At 43.8% G+C, this 13,826-nt stretch overlaps 1 protein-coding gene and 1 long non-coding RNA gene across 7 annotated transcripts in view; one reads left to right on the forward strand and one right to left on the reverse strand.

Moving 5' to 3' along the window:
- The window catches only part of Znf608 (zinc finger protein 608), a 110,584-nt gene that overhangs the window by 14,151 nt on the left and 82,607 nt on the right, over positions 1-13,826 (reverse strand). For all 6 annotated transcript variants that reach the window (XM_031365707.1, XM_031365709.1, XM_031365711.1 and 3 more), the window contains one exon: positions 288-375. In XM_031365707.1, coding sequence (XP_031221567.1) covers positions 288-375 — 88 coding nt within the window. The remainder of the gene's footprint in view (positions 1-287; positions 376-13,826) is intronic.
- Positions 6,890-13,826, forward strand: part of LOC116087175 — a 14,573-nt gene continuing 7,636 nt past the window's right edge. The window contains exon 1 of the long non-coding RNA XR_004117286.1: positions 6,890-6,938. This is a non-coding gene — a long non-coding RNA (uncharacterized LOC116087175). The remainder of the gene's footprint in view (positions 6,939-13,826) is intronic.

Genomic DNA, 13,826 nt, shown 5'->3' on the forward strand with positions numbered 1-13,826 from the left:
AAGAAGAAGAAGAAGAAGAAGAAGAAGAAGAAGAAGAAGAAGAAGAAGAAGAAGAAGAAGAAGCCGAAAACAAAGGGGAGAGGGAAGTGAGAGGAGGAGAAATCTGGTAGAAGAAGAAAGCTAGAATCCGTGTTTTTCTGGGTTAGGATTGGATGGCTCATTTCTCCTTTGCCTGGTTTCAATTATAGGAAGAGCTTTATATATTACTAATTTCTTCCAATGGTTTCCATACAGAAACAACGGGATGGGAGGAGCAGAGGAAGGAGCAAGAAAGAAAAGGCACCTACCTGGGAGGGGCCCAGTCGTGCTTGGTGCAGTCTAGTAGGGTCCCCACATACGTTTTGTTCCTCCACGTGACATTGACCACTAGGACACCTGGAAGGGAGAGTGGAAGGTGAACGGAGGGCACATTTATCACCTATTACTTTATTTCCACTTTATTCATTGATATTTATTTTTACCAGCAAAGTTCTATTCTCACTTGGCTTTCAAAAGCTGTGGTTTGCAACCTTCCCCTTTCTGGTTTCAGTGACCTCAAGTTAAAACCCACAGGAAATATGTCTCTCTCTCTTTCTCTTTCTCTCCCTCCCCTCCCCCGGCCTCTCTCTCTTTCTGCATGTGTATGTGCGCGTGCGTTCATGAGTGTGGTGCAAAGGGTGAGAGTGTGTGAGGGTGTGATCAAGATATTGCTGACAGAAGGAAATGGTTTTTGCCATGTCCTGCTGTAAAACAGTAACATTCACCTCTTAATTTTTCTATTATTACACATAACTGCTTTTGTTTGGCAGGCAGCCAACATAAACCAAGCCAGAGTTACCAGTATTTAAGCCAGGGGATGACTAAGAGGAATCTGGTTTCCAATTCAACAATATAAAACAATGCTAACATTTTTTTTTATTAAGGGGGTAAAAAAACCCTTGAAGATATGTAAAAATAGGCACAGAGGAAAAAGTGGGGCCTTCGGGCAGCTGTGATTTCTTCTTGACCCTCCCTCCTTGCCTGTGTGAGACAATAAGCGACCTCAGAACCGTCTCTGTGTCACTGCTTGTTCTTGTCTCAGAGGCTCTTAAAATAGCTCTCTTAAGAAAACAAGTGTGCACAATGCATCTGCTCTTGGGGCTATCTTCAGTCAACTTCGGTGAGCATTTGCTACAGAGGATTAGAAGAGAACTCAAAAACAAAAAACCAATGCACGCGTTCCCTTCCAGCTTTTTTCCTCTTTTGCTCTGCAGACAGATTCTTTTAAGTGAGCACCGCATCTGTGAATTACTAAACTTAAGTGCACTTAGTATGCCAAATGTCACTGGGCAACAACATCTAACACGAGGCTTGTTCTCGTGGGGACAAGTGCCATTTAAAACAAAAACAAACAAACAAACAAACAAATCACATCCTTAAAGCATATTTGTAAAGAAGCTAGATTCGGAGACGTACAGAAGAGTAGGGCAAATAAATGAAACGTTTAAACGAGCCTTTGTTTCTTTTAGTGCACACACTTCCGCCCTCAGAGACTATTTCTCCAAGTCTTTCGTGGGGAGGCTTGCTCTCTTGTACTGTCTGCCATTTTGGGAACCACATAAAGCAACAGGACTCTTTTTACTGGGGAATCTTTAAATAGAAGATAAAATATTTGAATGGTCAGGGCTCAACTGGATAATGGAAAATTTCTCCCCAAAATCTCAAAGGGAGATTTTAAAATTGTTTTCCATATGGTCAGGGCTGCTATTAGTTATATGACAGCTGAATTTACTCACTGTGAATTCCACCTACTATTGTAGCAATAGTCTAGCTGTCGGGGGTGGGGGGGGACCTAAGAAGAATCACCTCAAATCATGCTTGATTCCTTTGTGATTCTCCCATGGGGTGGGAGTGGGGCTTATGAAAAAAAAAATCCCATTGCAATGAGAATCAATGGTAATTAGGCATTCGGTCAAAAACTGCACAAGACAGAACAATCGGAAAGGAGTCTTTAGGAGCACATCCCTTCAGGAAAGAGGGGTGGGGCATGGAGGAGAGGGGCAGACTGGGCTGGCTTTCTCATCATCTGCTCTCTGGGGCACTGTGTGTGGTGTCAGAGACCTCTGCAGCTGCTTAAAATTCTTTAGCATGTCAGCTATATTTACAGTGCAGGAATGTATCTGTATTGCCAGAAGGTTACTGCATTTTAGCTTCAGAGGCAATAGGCTGAAATCACTGCGTTCCAGAGTCCCTGATGTAGCACAAATGTATAATTAAAATTGCTTGAAAGGAAACATGAAAGAAACAACAAACCCTCCATTCTTGCAGTAATAAAATTAAAAACAGGAAAAGTCTGCACAGACACTTAACATTTGTCTGCCGTGAAAGGCTTTTGTTACTGCTTTTCCCCTAAGGGTTTCGCGTTTCCAGCAAATGCGGGCGGCCGATTGGCCAGTGCCTGCAGCGAACGCTTGCGTCTGATTGGCTGGTCCGAGGCAGCTGGCCTGAACAACGGAAAGACAAGGCAAGGAGAAAGGGCTGGGAAGGAGAAAGGATGCTCTCCACCATGGGGAAGCGGAAGCAACGCCAGAAGCCCCTCACCAAAGCCCTGGAGGCTGGAAGCAGGCTCCACCCCCCCCCAATGGTCCCTACCAGACAGCCATGCACGCAGTACCCAAATCTGCGGCCTCAAGCCAGGCGTGGGTAACTGGCCCAGAGAAAAGGAAGGGACCCCACCACACAGACCATCAATCAGTGGTTATCTTGGGACGCAGGTTGAAACGGTCACAAAGGATGAACTGCAGTTCTAACTTCCTTATGAAAACAGTTCACATCTGCTACTGCCTAGAAGCCACGTGGGCCACGTTGTTGTCTATACCAGGAGTAGTAAAATGCTGTTAAAGAAAAGCCTACTTTCAACTTCAGGAAGCCTAAATAAGTCACCCTAGGTTTTTGGTTTTTGTTTTTGTTTTTTTCCTAAAAGCAGTCTGAATTTAAAATGCTCAAAACAAATGCTTCACTCCCAGAGAGAGGAGTTGTTTAAATAGTTTTCTCAAGCAATGCTAATTCGATTCATGGGCCTATGGTGGTCTGTCTGTCTGTCTTTACTTGTACAAGTCTCTTCACAGTGCCACCATAGACAATTGTGGCTCTAAGTCTAGTTAAGCAATGTTCCTCTATGAACTACAATGTGGTGTTGTTTGGTAGAACATCCACGTTTAGAAAATATGCCATTCTGAAGGTCCAAATAAGAAAGAGGTTTAGCTCTGAAAGGTGGAAATTGTTGGGGGATGATGGCACAGACTTTTGTTTCTAGGCAGAGGGAGATTCTGAATCTCTGGTTTACACAGCAAGTTCCAAGGCAGCTAGGGTTACATAGTAAGACCCTCTCTCAATCAATAAACCAAGTGTATATTTTTGTATTATTTTGATGAAATTACAAATTTCAAACATCTTGTAACCCAAGCCCATATAGAGCTTATAACTTACTAAAGGCATAGTGAGTGATGAAGGTCAGATGAGAGTTAGTCCTCAGAAAGTACAGGTTTAGATTTTATAACCCCAGGCTTAAAGTGACGTTTCTCTCTAAACAAATTAGACTGGCACATACATTAGTTCCCCAAAGATTTGTCTTTCCAAGCATAGTTATTCTCTGGAATGCGCTGCCTGCCTGTGAGTCGACAGACAGCTGAGGCTTTCTCTGCAAGCCCTTTCTATGTTTATAACAACAAGGATCTCATTGGGTTTACTGCCCTTCCTTTTCCACCCAAGGGCTATTTGAAAAAATACCTCAATTATATTACTGTAGAAAAAAAATGTATGAGGATGGATCGGGAGGCTCTGGTCCCATATACTGGAAAACACACACACACACACACACACAGAGGCACATACACCCACTGAGTCGCATAAGAATTTATGTTCTATTTCCTATTCAGGCCCATCAAGGTTGACCACGTCTATTGGGTCTTTATTAAGTACCTATTTGGTACTACTGAATCATATTTTGTTGGAAACCCTGCTCAGCTTCTGTACTTAAGAAGTCTACGGTCTTATAATCAGTATAGACATGCATCATAATCCAGAAGTAGAAGCATGGTTTTGCATATCACCTGTGCTGACAGAATGGGCTCTTGGTTAGACTAGACTAATCTCACACATTAGATTAGGCTCTAATCATTAAAGCCCTTGGTTTGTGCCCTCTCCTAACCCCTTGCTCAGAAATATGTCTTAGACCAGCAAACTCTCAAACTAATAACCCTAAACCTGACCTCGCATCACTGGGTCAGTGATGGGTACCAGAAGCAGAGGCAACCAGACACACAGATGCCAGGAATCTGGATTAATAACATATAACTTTATAAATGATGATACAAAATAAAGTTGAAAGATCTGTGTTTTAACTAAGAGGATCAGGATGGGTGAGAACCTCAAATATATAATAGCTAAGAGATGGGATGAAGATGCCAATGCTGGCCAAAGCTTCTACATGTGCAGGTGTGACCCCTTTTCCTTCACTCTTATCACCAGTGGAAGACACCATCAGCACTCGCTCTAGGTCCACTTAGATGCCATCCTGCCATCTTGTTTATGTTTAAAAAAGGAATATTCTTTGATTTACACCAGTACTCCTCTGTGAGTGTCATCCTCTGCTCTGAAACCCCAAAGAAGCACTCCACTCATCCTCTGCCCAAGGCCTTGTTTCCCAGGAGAACAATAACTTCTTGTCATTGTTCCTCTCCAGGTCACACCCTCTTTTGTCCCTCCAGCCCCATACAAGTTTCTTCAGCCATTCTTTATGCCACACTATGAAACAAACATTTTTTTACATTGTGTGTGTGGTGGGGTGGTGGGTGGTGGGTGTGTCTATGTGTGTGGCACACATGAGGAAGTCAGGGGAAAACCTTTGAGAGACAGTTCTCTCCTTCCACCATGTGGGTCTGAGAGATCCAAATCAGGACATCAGGCTTGACTGCTGGCTCCCTGACCCAGTCTGCCATCTTGCTGGCTGGCCCTCACATGGCACTTAACTCCCCTAAAGAAGCTTTGAGTGCCTCTATAGAATTCCTTAAGGAGAACTGAAGCTCATAATAAACCAGGACAAACTCTGGTGGTAGCACCAGTCCGTCTGCAGACACATATCATCTTACCCCCTAAATCCATTCTCTTCTTGGTCACTGACTTGACTCCACGATGTCTCTACCATGTTGGATGCGCACTAGCACATTATTCCCTTTTTCCTTGGTTTATAGATGGATTCTCTCTGCCTGTCTACCTGAAGCTGTGATAACACTCTACGGAAGGAGAGCATGAAAGGGCGTAGCCCGTAAGAACTTTGAGGATGCAATCTCCTAGTTTGTTCTCCTTTCTGTTTGCCTGGGGACCTTGAAGGCTACGTTCAAGGCAGCAATGTCTCCCGCACATGGTAGTGACACAATTCACAGCCAGCTTTCCGCTCACCAGGAATTCCCCGTCCTTAGGTGAGAAACTCATACTATGTTTGAACATGGATGAGGACGTGTGTCATATCCTGAGAGGACATTCCTTTAACATTTCCCTCCACTCATGTGCATGCTGACCTGGTCTTTTCCAACAGTACAATCCTCCTTTGTCATTGGTACACTGTCTGCACACATAGACCTGAGAAGCACTGCATCTTACCTGGAGACTCACTGAACACATTGGAACCTACAGGACTCTCAACAGAACCCTGACTTTTGAGGCCTCACCGCTACCATACATTTTCAGTAAGGGCAACCTCCCACTAGCTTATTGACGGCAGACTTTCTCCGTGGAGAGATTCTATTCCACTGTGGTTAGCTACGTGGCTTATGAATTATTATTCCTTGTATTTGTGAAGCCGTTCCGTCACGAATTGGGCAAATGCTGAGAGCCCAGTGGCATTGCATAAATCTGTTTATGTTACTGTTTAAAGGCTGAGTCTTAAAAGAGCCTTCATCCTCAGGACCAAGAGCATTGGCAGGCATCATAGATGCCAAATTTGGAATCACAAAGTTTTCCTGAACTCTTCTTCAGACGGCCACATCTGGATAGACTTGAAGTGCACTCGGGCAGAAAATGCAAACCTCATTCTAATAACTCCAAATTGTAGCCCGTTTGTGCTGAGATTCTCCCCCTCTATGGTTACACTTTCCTTCCTTGATTTTTTTTTTTCAAGAGAAACACCAATGATAATAAAAATGCCACTATTTCAGAGTCTGGGTTGCCCTAAGTTGTCCTTGTATGACCACTGTGCGGGGTGGGGCTTATCACATCTCTTTGCAAAGAACTACTTTCCATCACAGGTCTCTGGCTTTGTTCTGTGGAGTGTTGTCCCGTTGCCTTTTCAGAGTGTGGAAGCTGATATAGTGCCTTTATTCACCATGGTCAGGCTTCAGACCGCTTCATCTTCAGCTAGATTCTCATTCAGGAGACAAAGTTTATAATTTTTGGTGAAATCTTCAAATTTACAAATAAGTTTGCCCATAAAATACCTGCCACCCAAAGAGCAAAAAAGATGTTCCTATTATCTACACCAAGGATGTAATGTACAGTGTAGCAGGGCAAGAGAAGTCAATGCTGTCACATGACCATGAAATAGTGGGTTTTTTGTTGTTGTTGTTGTTGTTGCTGTTTTCCTCCTATTTTTCTTTTCTTTTTTTCTTCTTCTTTTTAAAAAGAGCCCTACTGCTGGGCTGAATGTTTGAAGAGTCACTTTAACCACATCCTGTAATGAAACCATCTGGAACACAGTTCTGCGATTAGTCACCCTGAACACTGGGCTTTATCTGAACAAATAATGTATGGCAATGGAGCTTGCGAGATAGGGCAGGGCTGACAAAAGGAAGTATAATGAAATACTTTATGCCCCAGTGTGCCGCCACCCCAGTCGTAAAGCCCACAGACACGCTGTTCTGGCGTTAACTTACTACCTTGTGAAAGCCCAGAAGGCTCAACAACAGAAGGACTGGAGTTTGCTGGTGAGTCTCTGTGGGCGGCTGGAATACGTTGCAATCATTCTACCTTTGTTAATTGTAACCTCTATATGACGGTCCAGCATGCAGTTTTGCTGCTATTCCCAGGGCATGAGGTGCTGGTTTCATTCATGGTAGATTAGTTTGGGCTCTTTGCCAGGGGCTAACGTTCATATCTAGACGTCTGTCTGAGTTCGTCTAAACACCACCATACATAAGAAGGGAAAACCCCCAACAATACCGAAAACAAAGATGGGGTCTTGCTCTAATCTACCTTTTAGAAGACAAAATAGCCCCCCTGCTCCTTTTTGTTTCCCCAAAATACTTGAGCAGCGGCATACAACCCATATAGCTCTTTTTGTTTTAATCTGGAAAAAAGTCTTTGAGAATGAGCACATATACACACGTGCGCACACAAAGCCACTGCCAGAGAAGTCTTGTTTCCCCCATGGGCCTTATGCTTTAATACACAGAAGAACACAGACCCACTTCCATCTCTGTCACTGCCCCTGCAGCCTTTGTTCCGAGGCCTGATGAGCTGTATTGATTTGGGAAAATCGTTCAGCTCCTTGGAAAACTAGACTCTCACTTATTCACTGCCATCTATTTCTTTCCCATGAAGACAGGTGGTCAATATCCAGCTGACTGGTCAGCTAAAGGAAGCACTTGCTGGGTTTCTTTTCCTTGCTTCCCCAGTAACGGTATCTTCTTCCATGTCTACAAATTACAACAGCCTGCTAAGAAGTCTACTGGTGAAGAATGGGGAGCAGGAATGAGGCTCTTGACAGGCATCATCAAAAACACCAACAGGCTGTTCTATGCATTTGCTGCCTGTGAAGATAGGGACAAATGTCCTTTGGTTAAAAATCACCAGTGTAGAAGGGTGTAAGGACAGACATCACAACAGCCTACAACACAACTTCTAAGAAATGTCAGGCCAACGGGTGGGGATGGTAGCACATGATTACAATCCTAGTACTTAGGAGACAGTAGAATCAAGAGTTCAAGATCAGCCTAGGAAAAAAATGTGTTCAAGACCAGCCTGGGACAAGAGATTGTCTGAAAACAAAACCATTTCCTGACAGGTCATTAGAGATAAATTCCTGTTGATTACAAGAGCCAGGACCTATGTTGTGCAAGTTTCCTGCTTACAGAATGTCATAGGTTTTATAATATGTTTCAAATGTAATGAAAAGCATCATAAAAGAAAATACCACATGGATACCTTTAGAAAGTAGTTTTTATGAATGATCAGTAACAAAAACATTTGCCTTTATATTAAGATAAAGATACAGATATCCTAAAGTAGCATTGATGGCTTTAGAATATATTCTCTACACAAACAACATTCACATCCCCAGAAGTACCCTTACTGCTGGCAGGCTCCTGTAACAGTTTCTGCTAAAGTGTCGAGAGTCCTTACTTGGGGACAAGCTGGAAAGCGAGTCTTAGATGACAGTGCCAGACTGGGGGAGAGGACATCTCTCAAGGGAGCTTCTACAACAAGGCAACAAGCCAGAGAGACACTTCACTGGGCACAGTGCCAATGCCTGCAGGTCACAGCCCACCAAGGCTCAGTCAACACACAGTGGGAAGGAAAGGACAAGGAGGCACAGGGGATCTGAGGGTTGAGGGAATCTTCTGAGGCAAACATTTGAAGTAATCTAAATGCATATACAGGGCAAGCAAATGCCATGCCAGGAGGACAATGTGTCCGTATGTATTTGCTCAAAGAGGCTTCATGTATGATTTTTGACTAAACTTTCCAGTAAGTAATGGCTTCTCTCTAGGCTTGACATCATGGAGCCCAAAGCCACTCGTACTTCTGATACCTAATTCTGCACTTGGGGTTTCCAGTTACTCTTTGGTTTATGTGAAATCTGAATTACCATGATGGACTTCCAATGTATACTTCTTACACCCTCTAAAGCAGTTCCTTATATAGAGAAGGCCTTCTCAGCCCTCCTACCTGGGAAGGCATGAATCCACACCCCCCCAACCCCCTACACAAACACACAAACGCACTCTCACACACTCTCTCTCTCTCACACATACACACAGGCTTGTACTAGTTCATCAGGAGATATTTTTCTTCCTTTAAATAAAGCCATTCAAGAGTGTGGGAAAGGCATTTAATAAATGTTTGTTGAGTCAGGCTTACTAAGAACTCTAGCAATATCATCTCCTAAGAGTCACTCCTTTCTTAAGAGTGTTAGTTCATGACACAGCTATGTACAAGTGGCCCTGGGCACACAGGCACATGGCCAAGGTCTGCCAGAGTGAAATGGACAAAGAGGTTCCCTTCTCTCACTGTCAGAGCCACTGAAGACAGATAATCAAAAGGACACAGCATATGAAATCACTATTCCCATAGTTCCCTGCACTTCCTGTGCCTTTTTTGCATCAACAACTCCTTCCTATCCAAGCTCTTCATGTTGTCATGGCTTCAGTTGGGAAACAAGCAAAGTGAACAGCCAGTGTAGATGGAAACAATTACCCAAGGCAAAAAGGGCCCCTTCAGATTGGTTCCCATCAAAAGAGAATACCAGAATACCAAAAGAGAACACCCAGAATAGAGGAGTCCACATGCTGTGAATATTGAGTCCTGTAATGGGACAGCTTACCCATTTTTATCTGGACCAGGCATTGGGGAGGGGGAAGCTGGGAGGAAAGACAAAGTAATTCTGTAGATGAGTGAATCGGATGGATAAGACAAGAAGCTGTGAATGGAAAACCTCATGGCCTTAGGGAAAGAGTGGGCAAGGTGGTGGACTAGAGGAGGGGGTGATGTTCTAGTCACTACCCCTTCTCTCTCCTAAATCAGGACCAGGTTATAGGTCCTGATCATTTGCAGAGTTCCAGGTTTAAACGTTATTGAATTGCTTGTCAAAATATATGTACCACAATTCTAGATTACACGACTGTGTTTAAAATTTTTTTTTTTTTTTAAACCAGGCCTGGTCCTGAATTATAAGGAAACAGTGGGAACCAATTGACAATTATGCTCCACATCAAAAGGCTGCTACTGATCCATAGATCTCGCTGGGACTGAAGAGCTAGGCTTCCTATAAATTAGGATGCTTTATTTAAAGTCAGAGCGCTTATTTGCTTTTGTGCCAGCTCTGGGCCCTTTTCATCTGTAGCTTGCTAGGCCCAGGAGAGCACAGATTCCTACAGCTCTGCTGCCCACCAGCTGTGTCCTCTGTAAATCAGAAAGCCTCTGAAGGAGCCATTCTTTACAAAGGCCAACAACGTTTGCTGGGGATGCTCACCCGGCTATTATTCCACTTGCTGAAATTTAAAATAGCAATTTACAACAGCAGCTCAAACTGGGAACTGACTCTCTGAACTGCAGGGTGTCTGTGTGGTGTGTGGGTGTGTGGGTGTGTGTGGGTGTGTGTGTGTGTGTGTGTGTGTGTGTGTGTGTGTGAGAGAGAGAGAGAGAGAGAGAGAGAGAGAGAGAGAGAGAGAGAGATTTTGCAGGCATAAGGCATACAAAGAGGCAACTATTACACAACAGATAAAGCCACCACCATCTTGAGCAATCTAGCAAAGCTGCAAAGGACAAGATATCAGAGAAATTGGGCTCAGCACCCTCTCAATTATGGAATTCAGCTTGATGGAAAAGCTTTAACCCATTCCTGTTCTCTCCTATAGTGACCATATCCCACGTGTAGCACAGAAGTTGATTCCTCTGGTGATGGAGTCATATAAAATATATTGCTCAGAATCAGAAAGTAGCAGGGGAATATGAAGATGTGTATTCCAACCTAGAGGGATCAGTAGTGAATTCCGAAGGCTAGGCAGGAAGAATGCTAGCCAGAGGGAGTCACAAGGGCAAGGACTGAGACAGCTCTTCCTCATTCTCAGTCTTCTCTAGAGCTAACCTATACTTCCCTGAGCTCCAGCGTCATCCTCTACTAGTCAGGGTCACGTGACCACATCCTCTAAACTCTCTTGTATCTCAGGCCACTGCTGAAGATAACAAGAGTTCCACAGTAGGAAGACAGGCCTTCCTGCATTCCTTCCAGGTGAAGCCAGGCTTCTGTATCCATTAGCCTAGATATTCCTAGTGAGGAGCAGGCCATAAGATGTGATTTACTGGGTTTTAGAATCTTATGGGTTGCAAATTCCAACCTTGAGAACCTTTTATGGCTTCTCTATACACACCACTAGTCTCAACCTTTAGGAACATATCTCTCCTCACAAGCATTCATTGTTGAAAGCAAAGGTTTCTTCAGCTGACTCTTGACTACAACTGGAAATCCTAGATGCCGCTCCTCTGAATTACTTTAAGGTAAAGATTCTGAAGAGCACTTCACTTTTTCTAGGTTACAAACAGGCCAAATTGAAGCTTTGCAGTTCAGTGAGGGCCAAATTGAAGCTTTGCAGTTCAGTGAGGGCAGCAGAGTGTCTAGTCTGGTTCTGAGGGTACTGGTTCTGGTTCCCCACAAGGCAGCAACACCTTGACCGCCAACTCATCTATTCCCATCTGAACAAACCAGTTTTCCTGACAATAGTCCGAGGTCCCTTTGCACCCTCCCCCACCCACATTCCAAAGTTCTTATCTTTCAGGGAGGGAAGGTATTTTTTTTTAAGGCCCTATAGAGTTACAAGGATTTCAATACCCTGCTTAGAGACCAGCTCTTTTCTGTAAACAAACCTAATGAAGTGTGACTAACAACGCTCTCCTAGTGCAGGGCGAAGGTAAAGGGGCCTTTGTTAGCACTTACTGGAGCAAACTGTCATTTTGCAGGAGAACAGAACTTAGCTGGGTATTGATTGACCAGCCGCCCTGCTCCGTGTCATTGCCTTACTCTTAATTTCTAGGAGCTGTAATGACTATGTGTTTATATGGGAGCTGTGGTGCACTGTACGCATGCGTGGTCATGCATTGGCCATCGAAGCCAACTCTAGGTTCTGTTTCTCTGCATACCGGACAGAATTTTGGGGGCATCTAGCCCTAGGCTGTCTCCATTCTTGGTTTTGCCTGATATTTTCTGGCTGCTGGCCCTACCCTGAGACCTCTCCTGTGTGGGCTTTGCTCAGAACTGCTTCAAAGTCACTCTAGGTCTAACAGACATGGTCATTACATTCTAGAGGCGAGTCTGGTTTATAATACCTGTAAACTGCTGACGCTTGCTTCCCTCTGCCCATTCCACTGATGGATTTTGAAACTTCCAAAGTCGGGCCTCGTTACTAACTGAAAGTTCCACGATGATTTTTAAGTCTTTTTTTGAGTTCGAGGTTGTCTTAAGTGTTTATCAAACTTCACCTAACTAATGCTGTTGGTAGGACAACACTTTCACATTTTTTCAGATAGAGGAAGGGATGCAAGTCAAAAATCCGCTTCCCTTGAGAATCTAAGCACAAATTTCTGTATAAATTATTGACTGCACTTTGGCCTCATCAGAAACATTAGCCCCACAGGCTGATAAGTTCTGACCCCAGGTGGCACATCAAACTCTCTCAGAAGAGGCAGAAACATTAGTCCTCTGCATGGAGGACTAGGGCATAGGAGCCAATCAATCAAGCTCTCTGACAGTTTTTACAGCCTCTGAGCATTAGGCTCAAGTCAACCCCCAAGACTCCTATTGTTCACATTATTCTCCTTTTCTCTGGTCTGATGAAGTTAGGGTTATGTCCAAGGCTTCAGCAAGAGAGAAAGGCTATTGTTAGTAACTCAGTCTTTATTGACTCTGGCCTGCAGGGCAGCTAACTTGAAATCTCTTCCAGAAAGCAATGCACTGTTAATTGGTACTCATCACTGGGATGGGTTTTATACACCTCTTCACACTGAAAGACCTGGCTCAACATTTCAAATTCTTCCCAGGTTGTCTTGTTCTTCTGTTAAGAATGAACATACACAGACAGACATACACAGAGACAGGACATGTATAGACACACACACACAGAAAACATATATAGGGACACACACACACACACACACACATGAGAGAGAGAGAGAGAGAGAGAGAGAGAGAGAGAGAGAGAGAGAGAGAGAGAGAGAGAGAGAGAGAGAGAGAGAGAGAGATCTGATTCCCATCCCTGGATTGCTAAATCAAAGATCACTGCAAACAGGCTGTCTGGCTAGGCAGAGCTAATACTGGAAGCTGGCACAGGAAGCAATAGATAAGGGATTTTGTTTTGTTTTTGTTTTGCTTTGTTTTCATAACAAAAAGCTGTGGGGTTGGTACCCAGGACAGGAAAATGCCTGGTGGAAGAATGAGGTGTAGACCTATTATTTCCTTCTGATGTCCCTTGCTTACAATAACTAAAGATGTTTTCAGTAGAGACTGGGAGCTGTATTTATGAGCGGCAGAGAGATGGCCTTGGGGTGAAGAGAACAAGATGCCACTCGGCTTTGTGTGAAGAATCCAGCACTCTAAAGCTGCTGCAGAATTATTGGTCCAAAGGCTTCCTGGCTTTCTTTGAAAGAAAAAGCAAGCAAGCTATTATCTCTTCTTACCCAAGCAGACTGCTCTGGGAGAGGGTGGGAATGACAGTGGCTGATGGAGAGTAATCACCAGAGGACCCTGGACCAACTAGGCCAGTTAACCACTCCACTCAGGCCCTCTCAGGCCTGTTACAGCGCCACACACTGTCATTGAAAGTTGTAAACAACGGGGCAGAATTTGAGGGAAGAAATCATACTTTGACGTTTTAGAAATCAATATTTTTGAATGGGATGGGGCAGAAGCACTTAACACTAAATGGCTGAATTAAGCTTTCAACTGACAATTTTATTTTTTAACTGCAAAACTGTTGACATTTAACCAAAAGATTATACCGTTTCAGGTAGTGTAGTGTACTCCAGGGAATTCATATACTCCTCTTCTTCTTCTTCTTCTTCTTCTTCTTCTTCTTCTTCTTCTTCTTCTTCTTCTTCTTCTT

Source organism: Mastomys coucha, unplaced genomic scaffold (genome assembly GCF_008632895.1).
Source record: "Mastomys coucha isolate ucsf_1 unplaced genomic scaffold, UCSF_Mcou_1 pScaffold13, whole genome shotgun sequence".
In the NCBI taxonomy this organism is placed as follows: Eukaryota; Metazoa; Chordata; class Mammalia; order Rodentia; family Muridae; genus Mastomys; species Mastomys coucha.